General features: G+C 40.0%; 1 protein-coding gene across 3 annotated transcripts in view; it reads left to right on the forward strand.

The window, feature by feature from the left end:
- Positions 1-11742, forward strand: part of LOC132886553 (zinc finger protein ZFAT-like) — a 67728-nt gene extending 55986 nt beyond the window's left edge. For 2 of the 3 annotated variants that reach the window (XM_060921332.1, XM_060921331.1), the window contains 5 exons: positions 128-266; positions 395-501; positions 970-1090; positions 1169-1314; positions 10068-11742. In XM_060921332.1, coding sequence (XP_060777315.1) covers positions 128-266; positions 395-501; positions 970-1090; positions 1169-1314; positions 10068-10292 — 738 coding nt within the window. In that variant the 3' untranslated portion in view covers positions 10293-11742. Of the gene's footprint in view, positions 1-127; positions 267-394; positions 502-969; positions 1091-1168; positions 1315-10067 lie in introns of those variants that run through there. The other variant, XM_060921333.1, reaches the window with a different exon arrangement.
- The last annotated feature ends 6349 nt before the right edge of the window (positions 11743-18091 follow it).

The raw sequence follows: 18091 nt of genomic DNA on the forward strand, positions 1-18091 counted from the left end.
ACTCAGTGGATTTTATTATTTGTTTGTTGCACCATTCTGAGTAAACTCTAGAGACTGCTGAGTAGTTATAGAAATACTCAAAGTATACTCAAACACTGTGTTAATATTTGTAATATTGCCTTTTCAGCCATTCCATTGTGCACACTGCCACTACTCATGCAACATCTCAGGTTCTCTTAAAAGACACTATAACAAGAAGCATCCTGGGGAGCAGTACAGCAATGCAGGTCCTGGAACACCCACTTCAGAGACTGTGATAGAGCAAGGTCTGTTCTGTATTTCATTTTCAGTGGAAAATATAACTGTAACACACTGTTGTGTGAAAAGTCTCTCACTGAGTCTCTTCAGACTGAGATGCGGTGTGTTGTAATGCCTTTGGGTTGTATATTTGCAGGGGGAGTGAAGTGTCCAGTCTGTAACTATGTTTATGGAACGAAATGGGAAATGAACCGACATTTGAAGTGCAAGCATGGACTCAAAGTTGTTGAGAATCAGTGGGAGGTGAGGAAAAAAACAACTTCACTCGCACCTTTATTGAATAATCTTGTTTTTCGTACAGAACACATGTAACATTTATCATGTATACATGCAGTATATGAAGTGTAATAGTAATTAGTTAACTCCAGCTAGTTGGTTAAGCAAAAAAAGAAAAATGTTTATAATGTTTGTTAACAATAATAGATTAATTGAATTTGTTCTATAAAATAATTGTCCTTTTTATTGTTTCTGAGTCATAAATGAGGTTCTAGTTTAAAAAAATTCTGATATACAAGTATTGGATAGGAGAGTGGTTGTATTTTGACCATGTACTGTACCAAGTTCACATGACATGTCCAAAACATCTTCTGATCAAGGATTATGGGGATGATTCACCAGCAGTCCTTTTTTCCGGGGAACTTGTTAGAGTTTGACTGACTGACTGACTGACTGTATAACAATAATCCAATCTATGCTCTTTTGCGTCTTCAGGTGGTAGAATCAGCAGAGGAACCAAACGCACAGTATCTTCAAATTGCTGAGACGGAGGACGTGCAGGGAACAGAGGCTGCTGTTTCAGTACTGCAGAACCTTCGCTTTAACACCCACAACGGTCTGTATCAGGACTTTGAGATGTAGCTACAAAATATTCAGTGAAATGTGCAACTATCTTCATTCTGTTGTTTCGCAGGTGTTGTCTCAGCCACAGCTGCAGACAGACTGGATCCAGCATCAGTTAATATTCTTCAGCAGATAATCGAGCTTGGCACAGAGAACCCCGATGCTGTGGCCTCCGTGGTTGCCATGGCGCCTGGAACAGTCACCGTGGTGGAGCAGGCGAGTGTAGTTGCTTAAGCATGATGGAGTTTTTCAATAATGATTGAAAAGGTTGAGAAAATCCACACTGGTGTTTGGAACAGAAGTCAAGTTTATTTTTATCATGCTTTTAACAAAAGACCTTCGCAAAGCAGCTTTACAGAAAATTAAAGACTTTAAAGGGCATATTCTGGACCAATTTCGGGGTTTTTTTTATATGGAAATATGTCCCTTTACACACTCATCTGGAAGGGTAATTTTGCACAAGGCCATCTGTCTACAGCAGAAAAAAATAAAATAACAAAACACGTCTGGAAAAATCCCAAGGGAGTCTGGAGCCAGAATCGTGACATTACCTGCGGAACCGTCAGCGGGCTGCGCGAGCTCACGCAGTTTCAGTACACAGCCTGTGTAGACAAAGCACTCCCATTTCTCTCTCATTGTTCGGTCTTTTGGAAAACGATGAGTACTAATCCCATCATGATTGGTGTTGCTACACCCTCCTACGATACATCTGTTAACCATTTTAATAATTATGTGATAACGTTGAAGAAATTTGCAGAAAACCACCAGGTCGTTTTTACATAAACAAACCAGCGCTGATGTAGGATTCAGAGGGAGGCATCCCTCACATGACGTCACGAAAATCAATGTTTCCCGGGAAATTCAAATGCAAAGTTTTTTCAGAGGCGGACCAATTTGCCTCAAATGGCTTGATTTCAACTGAATTTTTCTAGTATTGTGCAAGGTAAAAAAATTGCAGAGAATGCAAAATGTTACAGATATTTGACCAAAGTTTAATATAAAATAGGAGAATTACATTGATCTTGCTCCTGAATTTACCCGTGATATGCCCTTTAAACATGAGCCAGGGATGAGAATTTTCCGCCGATCGGCGGATTTCCGACTTTTTCAGACCAAAATGATCATTTTTGAGATCAATGTAAATCCATTGAGAAATTTTCGGGGGGGGCGGTGTATGGTTAACGATCTGTGGTCACCTTAAAACGTCTTGATTCTTGGTGGGCTCCGGGTTAACACACACGAGTCTTTCGACATGTCGTAATTAACATTCACTTTTGCGACAATTTTCGACTTATTTGCAGTAGAATTTTCAGGAAATCCCATCACGTGCAGTGTATAAACACAAGTACGCATGCTCTCCACACGTGGCTTGCAATCGCCGTTCACCGACCGTGCACACTGTTTGACGATACGCATTGGTAACATCGGAAAGACACGTATTCAGGCGGGATATTTTAGCATATCGACAATGGCAAAAGTCCTAGATAAGAAAGAAGAGGATCGAGCGAGGGAGACTGATAAAGGTGCAGGAATAAAGAACTGTTTTCGATGGGCTTGGTTAGAAAGAACACTGAATGTTGAGATCAACAAGCAGACTGTCACAACGAAGCTCGGTGATCACATACGGAAATTAGACATCCCAGGAAAAGTACTTTGCTCATTGTGTTCTGACATGATAAACTATGCTAGTAGAGGGGCAAGGACTATCGAACTTCACATATACACCAAAAAACACAAAGGTAGGTCGAAAATCATTTTGCCTGTTCAGTGATTCATTATATTATTTATAATGTATATCGCACGAATCAGTGCCATGGTTTGTGTGTGTGTGTGTGTGTGTGTGTGTATATATCTCAAATACATGTCATATATAAATGTGTATCTTTTATAAATGGGGTTAGCTTATCTAATGTAGCATGTTGGGGAGAATCATAGTATCATATCTATTTCTGATAAAATTTTAGGTATGATACCATGTATAACTCTCCTATTTATTGCTCATTTCATAGGGGGATGGGGGGGGGTTTGCTGGCATGTGCCGCGCGGGAGTGTCTGCCCAAATTTTTTAGGCCGAGATGAACTTATAGCTTTTGATTTAAAAAAAATTTCCAATATGTAATGCCAATTGTACATGCCTGTTCTTTAATTCAAAATCACCATCTTGATCTTCAAATTGACCATATGGTATATGTATTACATTACACAACATCCTGTCCAGATAAAATCTAGTTAGTACACACAACAGTTGAAAGGGAAGTGATAAGTGATGTTGAATGCTGCCTGCTTAATATGCAAGACCTCCTGCTAGCATGATAACATCAGAAGAAAGCTTAAGAGAATTATATGATAGAACTTTTTTTCTGGTTTGCACTTCATTTTAAAGGATTAGAGTATTCAAAGACATGAATAGCAAAAATGCAGAAATATAATACTGTAGAGCTCATTTATCTTAAAAGGTGCATTGATTTTTTTAAATCATCAAATGTGAATTGATTAAAAACAAGTCTCTTGTACCATATTAATCATTTTCACCTGGTAGTCCACCAAGAAGGGGAATTTATTTCCAAATACATTGCAACTTTTTGCTGATAAAATTAATGGTTTTGGGGTTTAAAAAAAATAGCCAAAAATCATTAGCTCCCGCCCCCTGGGCCCTGCTGGGTGCCTGCGGCCCCCAAACCCCCGACTTTTTTCAGACTTGTTAAATATTTTTCATTCTCATCCCTGATGAGCTAATTTTATCCCTAATTTATCCCCAATGAGCAAGCCTGTGGTGACGGTGGCAAAGAAAAACTCCCTCAGATGACATGAGAAAGAAACCTTGAGAGGAGCCAGACTCAAAAGGGAACCCATCCTCATTTGGGTGATAACAGACAACATGATTATAAATAGCTTGCTTCTATAACAGTGTCTGATATAGTCACAAAGTATAACTGTGAAACCAGGAAATTCATTATAGTTTTAACATGAGGTCTCTTTTGTTGAAGTTATAAACTGCTCAGTGATGGGAACTTGAGTGCAAACCTGTTCATGACAACTGCAGTCCTGAAGTTAGCAAGTTAACTGTAGTCCTCAGACATAAATGTATTACTGTAAGTGTCCAGAGCCATCTTCCAAGTGTGACTTTTGATTGTCCACATGGGGCCATCCTCCACAGGAGCAATGTGATGAGACTCCAGCCAGACGTAGGGCATCGGGATGGATCAGGCAGGTCCGAGGAGCAGAAGAGGTCAGCATCTTGGTCTCAGGATCGACATGTAACTCAGAGGGACAGAGTGAAGGGGGGAGGGGAGAAAGCAAGAGAGAGAGAACACAGGTTGTTAGGTATGCCCAATATCACCTAATGAGTAAGAACAGTGTACATTTTGCGTTGAGTGCAAGCAGGGATTCTGGCAAAACTACAGTGGTGCTTGAAAGTTTGTGAACCCTTTAGAATGTTCTATATTTCTGCATAAATATGACTTAAAACATCATCAGATTTTGACACAAGTCCTAAAAGTAGATAAAGAGAACCCAGTTAAACAAATGAGATAAAAATATTATACTTAGTTATTTATTTATTGAGGAAAAGGATCCAATATTACATATCTGTGAGTGGCAAAAGTATATGAATCTCTAGGATTAGCAGTTAATTTGAAGGTGAAATTAGAGTCAGGTGTTTTCAATCAATGGGATGATAATCAGGTGTGAGTGGGCACCCCGTTTTATTTAAAGAACAGGGATCTATCAAAGTCTGATCTTCACAACACGTTTGTGGAAGTGTATCATGGCACGATCAAAGGAGATTTCTGAGGACCTCAGAAAAAGCGTTGTTGATGCTCATCAGGCTGGAAAAGGTTACAAAACCATCTCTAAAGAGTTTGGACTCCACCAATCCACAGTCAGATAGATTGTGTACAAATGGAGGAAATTCAAGACCATTGTTACCCTCCCCAGGAGTGGTCGACCAACAAAGATCACTCCAAGAGCAAGGCGTGTAATAGTCGGCAAGGTCACAAAGGATAATCCCGGGTAACTTCTAAGCAACTGAAGGCCTCTCTCACATTGGCTAATGTTAATGTTCATGAGTCCACCATCAGGAGAACACTGAACAACAATGGTGTGCATGGCAGGGTTGCAAGGAGAAAGCCACTGCTCTCCAAACAGAACATTGCTGCTCATCTGCAGTTTGCTAAAGATCACGTGGACAAGCCAGAAGGCTATTGGAAAAATGTTTTGTGGATGGATAAGACCAAAATAGAACTTTTTGGTTTAAATGAGAAGCGTTATGTTTGGAGAAAGGAAAACACCGCATTCCAGCATAAGAACCTGATCCCATCTGTGAAACATGGTGGTGGTAGTATCAGGGTTTGGGCCTGTTTTGCTGCATCTGGACCAGGACAGCTTGCCATCATTGATGGAACAATGAATTCTGAATTATACGAGCGAATTCTAAAGGAAAATATCAGGACATCTGTCCATGAACTGAATCTCAAGAGAAGGTGGGTCATGCAGCAAGACAACGACCCTAAGCACACAAGTCATTCTACCAAAGAATGGTTAAAGAAGAATAAAGTTAATGTTTTGGAATGGCCAAGTCAAAGTCCTGACCGTAATCCAATCGAAATGTTGTGGAAGGACCTGAAGCGAGCAGTTCATGTGAGGAAACCCACCAACATCCCAGAGTTGAAGCTGTTCTGTACAGAGAAATGGGCTAAAATTCCTCCAAGCTGGTGTGCAGGACTGATCAACAGTTACCGGAAATGTTTAGTTGCAGTTATTGCTGCACAAGGGGGTTACACCAGATACTGAAAGCAAAGGTTCACATACTTTTTGCCACTCACAGATATGTAATATTGGATCATTTTCCTCAATAAATGAATGACCAAGTATAATATTTTTGTCTCATTTGTTTAAACTGGGTTCTCTTTATCTACTTTTAGGACTTGTGTGAAAATCTGATGATGTTTTAAGTCATATTTATGCAGAAATATAGAAAATTCTAAAGGGTTCACAACTTTCAAGCACCACTGTAACCATGACAGCATAACTAAAAGGGGAGAGCTAGAAGGTAACACAGGCATGAGGGTGCCCTGGGACATAAAGCAACCAGCCACTACACTGTCAACAAACCCGAGTGAGCGGAGAGGCTGACAGCATCCATACATCCCAGTTTACCAAAACACTCTATGCCTGAGGACCCTCCAGATCTACTCCTTTACCTAATAAAACTATTAACAAAAGACTAAACAGATATGTTTTCAGCATAGACTTAAACACTGAGACTGTGTCTGAGTCCCGAACACTACTTGGAAGGCTGTATAACTGTGGGGCATTGTAAGAAAAGGCTCTGCCCCCTGATGTAGCCTTCACTATACGAAGTCCCAGCAGATAGCCTGCACCTTTTGATCTAAGTAGGCGTGGCGGGTCATAAAGGACCAGAAGTTTGCTCAGGTACTGTGGTGCGAGACCATTCAGTGCTTTTAAAAGTCAATAGTAGTATTTTATAATCAATATGAAATTTGATTGGGAGCCAACGCAGTGTGGATAATACAGAGGTGATGTGGTCATATCTTCTAGTTCTAGTAAGGACTCTTGCTGCTGCATTTTGAATTAACTGGAGATTGTTTGTGCACTTATTGGAACATCCAGACAGTAAGGCATTACTCCAACCTAGAGATAACAAAAGCATGAACCAGTTTTTCTGCGTCATGTAGTGACATTATATTTCTTATCTTAACAATATTTCTGAGATGAAAGAAAGCTGTCCTAGTAATGTTATTGACATGAGTTTCAAATGAAAGACTGGAGTCAATGATCACCCGAGGTCTTTTACTGCTGCACATGAAGAAACAGAAAGGCCATCCAGAGTTACTGTGTAATCAGAAACCCTACTTCTAGCTGCATATGGTCCGAGTACAAGTACTTCTATCTTGTCAGAATTAAGCAGAAGGAAGTTAATAAGCATCCAGTGTCTAATGTCCTTTACACATTCCTCAATTCTGTTAATCTGGTGTCGCTCATCTGGTTTTGCAGAAACCTACAACTGTGTGTCATCAGCATAACAATACCATGCGTATGAATAATATCACCCAGAGGTAACATATATAAAGAAAAAAGCCGTGGACCTAAGACAGAACCTTGTGGAGCACCAAACTTTACCTCAGTATGTCTAGAAAAATTACCATTTACATCAACACACTGATAGCGATCAGTTAAATAAGACCTGAGCCAGGAGAAGGCTGTTCTCTTAACTCCCACAACATTTTCTAGTCTATCCAAGAGAATGGAATGATCAATGATGTCAAAGGCCACACTAAGGTCAAGCAACACAAGCAGGTAGACACAGCCCTGATCAGACGCCAACAGTAGGTCATTTACTACTTTAACCAGTGCTGTCTCTGTGCTGTGATGAGGTCAAAATCCTGACTGATACATTTCATGGATGTTATTCCTATGTAATTATAAGCATAACTGCTGTGCCACAGCTTTTTCTAGGATCTTGGAGATAAAGGGGAAGTTTGATATTGGCTGATAATTGGATAGCTCAGAGGGTCGAGGTCAGGTTTTTTAATCAGGGGTTTGATAACTGCTAGTTTAAAGGATTTGGGTACATAGCCAATTCTAAGGGAAGAATTTATTATTTTTAGAAGCGGTTCAATTGCTTCTGGTATTATCTGTTTGAAGAGTCGTGTAGGTAAGGGATCTAGTACACAAGTTGAGGATTTTGTTGCGGAGATTAATGAAGTTAGTTCGATTTCCCTAAGGGGAGTAAAACATTCTAATAGCTGATCTGATATACGTAGCAGCTATATTGTTAACTACAGGGTTACTTAAATTGTCTGGCCTTAAATTAGTAGTTTGAATTTTTTTGTCGGATATTTTCAATTTTGTCACTGAAAAAAATTCATGAAGTCATTGCTATTACATATTGCAAGTGTGCATGTGTTTATAGTGGTCTTTTTCCTACTTAATTTTGTATTAAATAGGAATCTAGGATGATTTTTGTTATCTTCTATTAGGGTGAAGAGATATGTTGCTCTAGCAGCACTAAGAGCTTTTCTATACTTCAGGAAGCTCTCCTTCCATGCTAATTTGAACGCTACCAATTTTGTTTGACACCATTTTCGTTCTAATTTTTGAATGGTCTGTTTTAAAGTGCGAGTGTAATCATTATACCAGGGTGCTAATGTTTTCTCTCTAATCATTTTCCTTTTAAGTGGAGCTACATTATCTAAAGTATAGCGAAACGTTGACTCTAAACATTCAGTTGCCTGATCAAGTTCTGCGGGGGTTGATAGTGATCCAATCAAAGTTGATAACTCTGGGAGATTATTTATAAAACTCTGTGCAGTAGTTGACATGAATGTACGTTTAATAGAGTAGTGTGGTGAGGTGCATATATTATTGCTGAGACATATTTTGAATAAGATAATGATTTGAGATCACTTCACCCTGTGGAAGTTTGGCTATATTTTCTATATTTAACCTGAATGTTAGTATTAGATCGAGAGTGTGACCACCATTATGGGTCGGTCCTATGATGTTCTGATTAATCCCTACTGAATCTAGAATGGACACGAACGCTGTTTTCATAGGATCTTCATGTTTATCGAAGTGAATATTAAAATCTCCAACAATTAAAGCTTTGTCTAAGGAAATGACAAGGCCTGAGATGAAATCCGCAAATTCAGAAAGAAACTCAGAATATGGCCCCAGGGGCATGTAAATAATAAGTATTGACTGGGTAGACTTATTTTTCGAGACTACATACATTATATTAGTATGAAGAACTTCAAACATATTAAATTTATAACCAGGTTTGTGTGTTACACCTAGATAATCATTATAAATAACCGCGACACCACCTCCTCTGCCAGTTAGATGAGGCTGGTGTATATAACTGTATCCAGGAGGACTAGCTTCATTTAATGGTATATATTCATTTGGCTTAATCCATGTTTCAGTGAAACACAGTACATTAAACTCCTGATCCAGTAATAAGTTCATTAACAGTTAGTGCTTTAGATGTAAGAGATCTAATATTTAATAGCCCTACTATTAGATTAAAGGTGCTGGCAGTGGATGTACAGTCAGTATGATCTAATTTTATATTAATCAGGTTAGTAGAACAAACACTGAGTATTTTTCTACTTTTTGTTTAGCTCGGGGAACAGACACAGTCTTGATATAGTGGAACCTGAGTGACAATTCTGTGCAGCTAGCAGACCGTTGGTTTAGCTTGTTCATCTGCTCCCTGGCCTTGGCTTGTCATAAGTTAACTAGGCCTGTTCTGAGATTATGAGCTATGCTACAAGTAATGAGAGCAGCACCTTCTCAAGTGGGGATGGATGCTGTCCCGCCCTAACAGGCCAGCAGTGCCCTCAAAATTTGTCCAATTATCTATAAAGCCCACACTGTTTTCAGAGCACCACCTGGACAACCAGCAGTTCAGTGACCATAACCTGCTGTAAGCTACATTGCCACGCCGCATTGGGATCGGGCCAGAGCACACTACAGCACCGGACATTACCTTTGTTAATTTAAACACCTCTACAAAGTTACTTTTAGTAACTGTTACTCTTAGAAGTAAAGTGTTGTTAAAGCTGTGGAGGTAAAAATAGTATTAATAAATAACTCCTTGAGAAAATCAACAGGTTTCACGTCATGTAGCTTCACAAGCACTTTGCTTCCATGACACATCTTGGAAACCCTGTTCGGTATCGGTCTTATAATGGGGAGAGCTGACTTGTGGGTGGGGGTTAGTAGAAGGCCATATTGGATAGAAAATGCAGAGGGGTGTGTGGCTCCCTTGTGTTCATCTTGTGGCTGCTTCCCAATGCATTGCATGTAACACGCATAGGCGGTTGAGTAAATATGCTTAGGGTGAAAACAGCCTAAATTCTAAGCACAGTGTATCAAATTTTGTGGGGCACTACATCACCTTTTGGCACATTTATCAGCTCAATGTCTTTATCATACTACGGTAGGTGACTGAGGAGGAGCAGCAGACAGACCATGCCATGATGATCCATGATGCACTACAGCAGGCCAGTGTAGGTTTGGGAGAAGAGCATCACTTGGTGGTGTCTTCAGACGATGTGGAAGGTATCAAGACAGTCACGGTGTACACACAGGGTGAGGACGCGTCGCAGTTCATTGTCTATGTTCAGGAGGCTGTCCAAACTGAGGAGAGCACTACAGAGGTGACCTAAAAGACTTTTGAACATTCAGAAAGCTATACAAATGGAAAGGCTTTCAAAGGTTTGGAAGGATGTAGGAAATGAAATGAAGTGTGTCGAATGTAAACTGATAGCTAATGCATAAAAAAAAAATAGAGGCAGTAGTTGCAATGCAGTATACAAAAAATGGCATATGATTTTTATTTTTATTTTTTCAGTGAAATACAGAATGAGTGTACTGAAAATTTCATTCACACTCATTCTTTTGTAGCTTTTTATAATACAGTGATTTTGATGGGTTTCAGCATTATTGAACGGATTTGTTTGCTACGTTATCTGTACCTGAGGGAGTCACACATTGTTTTTTACTGTTTTATAACAGCTCATCTCAAAAGTGCTTTATTTCTTAACTATTTAACATTTTTGCCTTGAATCTTATACAATACAGATGTTGTGTCTGAATTCATCTTTTGATATTTGGGACTTGAATATTTCAGTTTAAAATATTCAAGCCATAGAAACTTCTGCAGCTTCTGCATGTGACTGAAAGTTTACAAGAATCATCCAGGAAAGAGCAAACAGACCAGGATGTGAACAAACTCCTCAATGTTGCCAATTAACAGTTGTGAAATAGGCAAGGTCATTAATCAAACTATTTAGCAATTTGTGTATGTAACTATGTAAATACTGTATCATGAAATTTTAACAAGTAAATACTTGTGTCAAATGCATTTTTTTCTATGTTAACACACATATTTTTGTCCCATTAACATGTTACAGTGGTCTTGTGCTTAAAGGGGCTGGCTCACCCTTCCCAGAAGTATTTGCACTAAAAAGCGAATCGCCATTTTCAGTGCCATCAATATTCCACAATAATGCGCAAACAGCTATGTGGACAGCAAAGAAGGAAAGAAAATATCAGCATATTGTGTTCAAAACTCCCACGTATAACACGTGGATGAAGAAAAGGTTCGAGGTGGGGTTCAAAGAGCTCACTAACATTTGAATTTTTGAAGGTTTTGCTGCAATGCTTACGAAATAGCCTGTATGTAAAAAAATAAAAAAACGTATTGGATCCTGGGAAAAGTAAGCTTGCCCCCTTAATGGCTGTTTCCATTTTTGTTTTTGGTGAGATACATCTTACTGCCACCTATTTGCAATAAGTGGTGAAGCCTGACAGCTCACAAATGACAGAGACTGATGAAATAGCGGAAAATTAATACTGAAATGAAAAATGAATGTAAATTCATATCAGATGAATGTAATGTAAGTTTTCATATCTAAGGATTTCTGAAATGTCTGTCTACTTCTGGAGCTGTCAGTGAAGTACCACAATATCGGAGTAATATTTTACCTTGGCTATTATATAGTTTTCAGTATTATATTACTTAGTAATATATTATTGTATAATAACAGGTCAGGTGACCTAGTTAGAGTAATAAAGTGGTGAAAGATGAAAAAGCATTTTGGTTGGTTAAAAGTGCGATGTCTCTGTTGTGTGTTTTTTTTTTTTTTAAACTTAACAGCTTATCTAGCTTGTGTGCTTTTACCAGCCAGTAACTGATGGGAAAGAACAGGAATCTGAGATTACACATGCTCAGTGAAACTGGACAGATAATCGGACAAAAAAACAACAAGAAGGGCCTCATTTATCACTCATCCATATGCATAGTTTTATGTGTAAACCTTGTGTACACAAGTGTCCATGTATTCAATGTGATTTATCATGTTTTGCTTATGTGTGAGAATCTTCGTATATTTCCAGACACTCCTGACTATACAGTGGTGCTTGAGAGTTTGTGAACCCTTTAGAATTTTCTATATTTCTGCATAAATATGACCTAAAACAACATCAGATTTTCACACAAGTCCTAAAAGTAGATAAAGAGAACCCAGTTAAACAAATGAGACAAAAATATTATACTTGGTCATTTATTTATTGAAGAAAATGATCCAATATTACATATCTGTGAGTGGCAAAAGTATGTGAACCTTTGCTGTCAGTATCTGGTGTGACCCCCTTGTGCAGCAATAACTGCAACTAAACTTTTCCAGTAACTGTTGATCAGTCCTGCACACCAGCTTGGAGGAATTTTAGCCCATTTCTCTGTACAGAACAGCTTCAACTCTGGGATGTTGGTGGGTTTCCTCACATGAACTGCTTGCTTCAGGTCCTTCCACAACATTTCGATTGGATTAAGTTCAGGACTTTGACTTGGCCATTCCAAAACATTAACTTTATTCTTCTTTAACCATTCTTTGGTAGAAACAGGCCCAAACCAGGGTACTACTACCATCACCAGTGGAATGCAGTGTTTTCCTTTCTCCAAACATAACGCTTCTCATTTAAACCAAAAAGTTCTATTTTGGTCTCATCCCTCTACAAAGCATTTTTCCAATTGAGGTTTTTTACCCACGTGACCAAGTCATGTGATGCATCATTAGGCTGCCATTTTGGACGTCACGGCTCGAATCAGTTTGAATGCGAGGAAGGCGACAAACGAAAAACATAAAAGAAAAAGGAGCGAGATGCAGAAAACACCTTCACTATCCAGCGACGTAGGGCATTTACAGGGCGAGCAGAGGGAGAGGTATTTGCAAAAATTGAGGTTAGCAGGCTTAGAGAACGACGTTTACCTGCTTCCACCAGGATTGTTCACTGACGTACGGAAGTACACGAAGCCCTTGTCTTTACCTGACTTCGGCCCACATGATCTGTATACCTATGTCGTTAAAAACCCATCGCCATACACAGGTATTGATCTGAAAGCGTATAAGAGTTTGGATGCCTACAAATATTTTGTGTCAGGCTGGGTAACATGCCTACATCAGTGGGTCGTCCCTGGAGCCGGTGGTCGCCATCTTATTACAGCTAAGGTTTGTTCACATTTTCATTTACTTTCGGTCCTCAGGATAAACAAAATGTTATTAAATGTAATTGAAATAACTTCTTAGTCCGTTGAGACATGGCCCGTTATAAATTTGCTGTTACCAGGCAATGACCAAGAACTGTATTATTAGGGTCGGTGTCTGTGTTGTAGCAGTGTACTAGCAGCTAGCTGTTAGCACTAGCTAATGTCAACAACATAGTACCTGGTATGTTACTGTAGCAATGTTTACGTTCAGTCATTTGGATGACTGTTAAAACCTTTCAGTCTCAAGTTTTTCCTTTACTCTATTTACTAGTTTACTGTAATTATGATCCGGCAGCTATTTACACCGGATCCAGTGTAAATAGCTGCCGGAGCGCGCTCCGGAACCTCAGCCGGAGCACTTCGGGAGCAAGCCGGAGCGCGCTCCGGAACCTCGGCCGGAGCACTCTGGGAGCAAGCCAGAGCGTGCTGCTTAATTTGAGGGGGAGCAAGCCGGAGCGCACTCCGGAACCTCAGCCGGAGCACTTCAGGAGCAAGCTGGAGCGCGCTGCTTAATTTGAGGGGGAGCAAGCCGGAGCGCGCTGCTTAATTTGAGGGGGAGCAAGCCGGAGCGCGCTCCGGCAGCTATTTACACTGGATCCGGTGTAAATAGCTGCCGGATCATAATTACAGTAAACTAGTAAATACAGTAAAGGAAAAACTTGAGACTGAAAGGTTTTAACAGTCATCCAAATGACTGAACGTAAACATTGCTACAGTAACATACCAGCTACTATGTTGTTGACATTAGCTAGCTTGACCTTCAAAATGGCGGACACCGGGGTGTCACGTGACCCTGTGACGTCAGGTGGAAAACCTCAATAGCCTTCTGGCTTGTCCACGTGATCTTTAGCAAACTGCAGACGAGCAGTAATGTTCTTTTTGGAGAGCAGTGGCTTTCTCCTTGCAACCCTCCCATGCACACCATTGTTGTTCAGTGTTCTCCTGATGGTGGACTCATGAACATTAACATTAGCCAATATGAGGGAGGCCTTCAGTTGCTTAGAAGTTACCCTGGGGTCCTTTGTGACCTCGCTGACTATTACACGCCTTGCTTTTGGAGTGATCTTTTTTGGTCGACCACTTCTGGGGAGGGTAACAATAGTCTTGAATTTCCTCCATTTGTACACAATCTGTCTGACTGTGGATTGGTGGAGTCCAAACTCTTTAGAGATGGTTTTGTAACCTTTTCCAGCCTGATGAGCATCAACAACGCTTTTTCTGAGGTCCTCAGAAATCTCCTTTGTTCATGCACTTCCACAAACATGTTGTGAAGATCAGACTTTGATAGATCCCTGTTCTTTAACCTCCTAAGGCCCAAGCTGTTTTTTTACATACATTTTTTTATTTCTCTTTGCTATTTGGGCTTATTAGAACCTGATTAGAATAAAAACTAAGCATCATCTTTTGATAAGATGTACTTTTAGAGAAAAAGTATGTCCACATATGTGGATTCTTGTTCCGAATTTCTAAAAAGTGCTGTCCACGCATATGACCGCTAAGCCCTAGGAGGTTAAATAAAACAGGGTGCCCACTCACACCTGATTGTCATCCCATTGATTGAAAACACCTGACTCTAATTTCACCTTCAAATTAACTGTTAATCCTAGAGGTTCACATACTTTTGCCACTCACAGATATGTAATACTGGATCATTTTCCTCAGTAAATAAATGACCAAGTATAATATTTTTGTCTCATTTGTTTAACTGGGTTCTCTTTATCTACTTTTAGGACTTGTGTGAAAATCTGATGATGTTTTAGGTCATATTTATGCGGAGAGATCTCATCTCATCTCATTATCTCTAGCCGCTTTATCCTGTTCTACAGGGTCGCAGGCAAGCTGGAGCCTATCCCAGCTGACTACGGGCGAAAGGCGGGGTACACCCTGGACAAGTCGCCAGGTCATCACAGGGCTGACACATAGACACAGACAACCATTCACATTCACACCTACGGTCAATTTAGAGTCACCAGTTAACCTAACCTGCATGTCTTTGGACTGTGGGGGAAACCGGAGCACCCGGAGGAAACCCACGGGGAGAACATGCAAACTCCGCACAGAAAGGCCCTCGTCGGCCACAGGGCTCGAACCCGGACCTTCTTACTGTGAGGCGACAGCACTAACCACTACACCACCGTGCCGCCGAAAAACAACGTTCATTTTTTTTAAAGTTAAATTTATCTTGCAACTAGCGGACAACTACCTCGCAACTAACATTAACATTGTCCGCTATGTTTAAACTGACCTGATTGTTACGTGAGGTTCTATTCAGATTCCTGTTCTAAATCCCTTGTTCAGGCCTCCAGGCTGATCTGAGGCGGTCTGGGCCACGGCCTTGGTCCACCTCAGAAATGGAAAGGCAAAAATTCTGAGGCTTTTCCCCAGACAGCGGGATTTCACTCCATAGTGGAAGTGTGCCTTTAGGGTTCTCTTTTAAAAGGTGAAGAACTAGTCTGCAATATTGCTGAGGTCTACTCGCGTATCTCAAACAATTTGAATATTGTGGAAAAAGTTAAATATTTTCCATCAGTTATTTAAGAAAGTGAAAATTTAATGTATTCTAGACTCATTACACAAACTATATTTTAATTTTGATAATTATGGCCTACAGTGCAAAAAAAAACCCCTCAATACTAGAGGATTTTATTTCAAGTTTGAGTAAAACAGTATAAATTCCTTGTTGGCCTATCTCTCGGTCTAGTTCAGTACACACAATCATAATCATAGGGAAGACTGCTGACTTGACAGTTGTCTAGAAGATGATGATCAACATCCTCCACAAGGAGGGTAAGCCACAGAAGGTCATTCCTGAAAAAGCTGGCTGGAAAAGGTGCACAAGCAACAGGGATGACAACAATCCTCTCAAGGCTACAAAGAAAAGTCAATTTTAAAAAATCGGGAGAGCTTCACAAGGAGTGGACTGAGGCTGGTGTCAGTGCATTAAGAGCCACCATGCACAGACATCTTCAGGAAAGGGGCTACAACTGTCACATTCCTAATATTAAGCCACTCCTGAACCAGAGACAACGTCAGAAGCGTCTTACCTGGGCTAAGGAGAGAACGAATTGGACAGTTGCTCAGTGGTCCAAAGTCCTCTTTTCAAATGAAAGTAATTTTTGTATTTCATTTGGAAATCAAGGTCCAAGAGTCTGGAGGAAAAGTGGAGAGGCACAGAATCCAAGGTGTTTGAAGTCCAGTGTGAAGTTTCTGCAGTCTGTGATGATTTGGGGTGCCATGTCATCTGCTGGTGTTAGTCTGTGTTTTATCAAGTCCAAAGTCAACACAGCCATCTACCAGGAGATTTTGGAGCACTTCATGCTTCCATCTGTGGACAAGCTTTATGGAGATGCTGATTTCCTTTTCCAGCAGGACTTAGCACCTGTCCACAGTGCCAAAATTATGACCAAATGGTTTGCTGACCATGATATTCCTGTGCTTGATTGGCCAGCCAACTCACCTGACCTGAATCCCGTAGAGAATCTATGGAGTATTGTCAGGAGGAAGATGAGAAACACCGATCCAAAAATACAGACTAGCTGAAGGCCGCCATCAAAGCAACCCAGGCTTCAATAACACCTCAGCAGTGCCACAAGCTGATTGTCTCCATGCCACGCTGCATTGATGCAGTAATTCATGCTAAAGGAGCCTCAACCAAGTATCGAGCGTATAAATGAACACACTTCAGAAGTTGGACATTTTCTGTATTGTAAATCCTTTTTGATTTATCTTAGGAAATGTTCTAATAATTAGAGATATTGGATTTCTGATTTCCATGAGCTTTAAGTCATAATCATCAAAATTAAAACAAAAAAGGCTTAAAATATTTTCACTTTACGTTTGATGAATATAGAATATGAAAGTTTACCTTTTTTAATTAAATTACAAAAAAAAGAACTTTTTCATCATATTGTAATTGTTTGAGATACACTAGTATACAATGAAATATAGTTCTTCGCTCTCAGTAATGCATTGTTTACAGCTGAGGCTATACGTTTACGTACATCGAGGCTAAAGTAAAAAAAAAATCATAATTTCATACATTTCCTGTGTTAAGTATATTAGGGAATCATCAGAGGTCACTTAAAAAATAATAGATGACAAATTTACTTCAGTTTTTACAGTGGAGGAAATAATTATTTGATCCCTTGCTGATTTTGTAAGTTTGTCCACTGACAAAGAAATGAACATTTCTATAATTTTAATGGTAGGTTTATTTTAACTGTGAGAGACAAAACATCAAAAAGAAAATTCAGAAAATAACTTCATATAAAATATATAAACGGATTTGCATTTCTTTGAATGAAATAAGTATTTGAACCCTCTAGCAAACAAGACTTAGTATTTGGTGGCAAAACCCTTGTTGGCAAGCACAGCGGTCAGACGTTTCTTGTAGTTGATGACCAGGTTTGCGCACGTCAGGAGGAATTTTGGTCCACTCCTCTTTGCAGATCATCTCTAGATCATTAAAGTTTTGAGGCTGTCACTTCGCAACTCGGAGCTTCAGCTCCCTCCATAGGTTTTCTATGGGATTAAGGTCCGGAGACTGGCTTAGGCCACTCCATGACCTTAATGTGCTTCTTCTTGAGCCACTCCTTTGTTGCCTTGGCTGTATGTTTTGGGTCATTGTCGTGCTGGAAGACCCATCCACGACCCACTTTCAGCGTCCTGGCAGAGGGAAGGAGGTTGTCACTAAGGATTTTACAGTACGGTACATGGCTGTGTCCATTCTTCCATTGATGCGGTGAAGTAGTCCTGTGCCCTTAGCAGAGAAACACCCCCAAAGCATAATGTTTCCACCTCCATGCTTGACAGTGGGGATGGTGTTCTTCGGGTCATAGTCAGCATTTTTCTTCCTCCAAACACGGCGAGTTGAGTTAATGCCAAAGAGCTCGATTTTGGTCTCATCTGACCACAGCA

This window comes from Neoarius graeffei, chromosome 5 (assembly GCF_027579695.1).
Source record: "Neoarius graeffei isolate fNeoGra1 chromosome 5, fNeoGra1.pri, whole genome shotgun sequence".
NCBI classification, from domain to species: domain Eukaryota; kingdom Metazoa; phylum Chordata; class Actinopteri; order Siluriformes; family Ariidae; genus Neoarius; species Neoarius graeffei.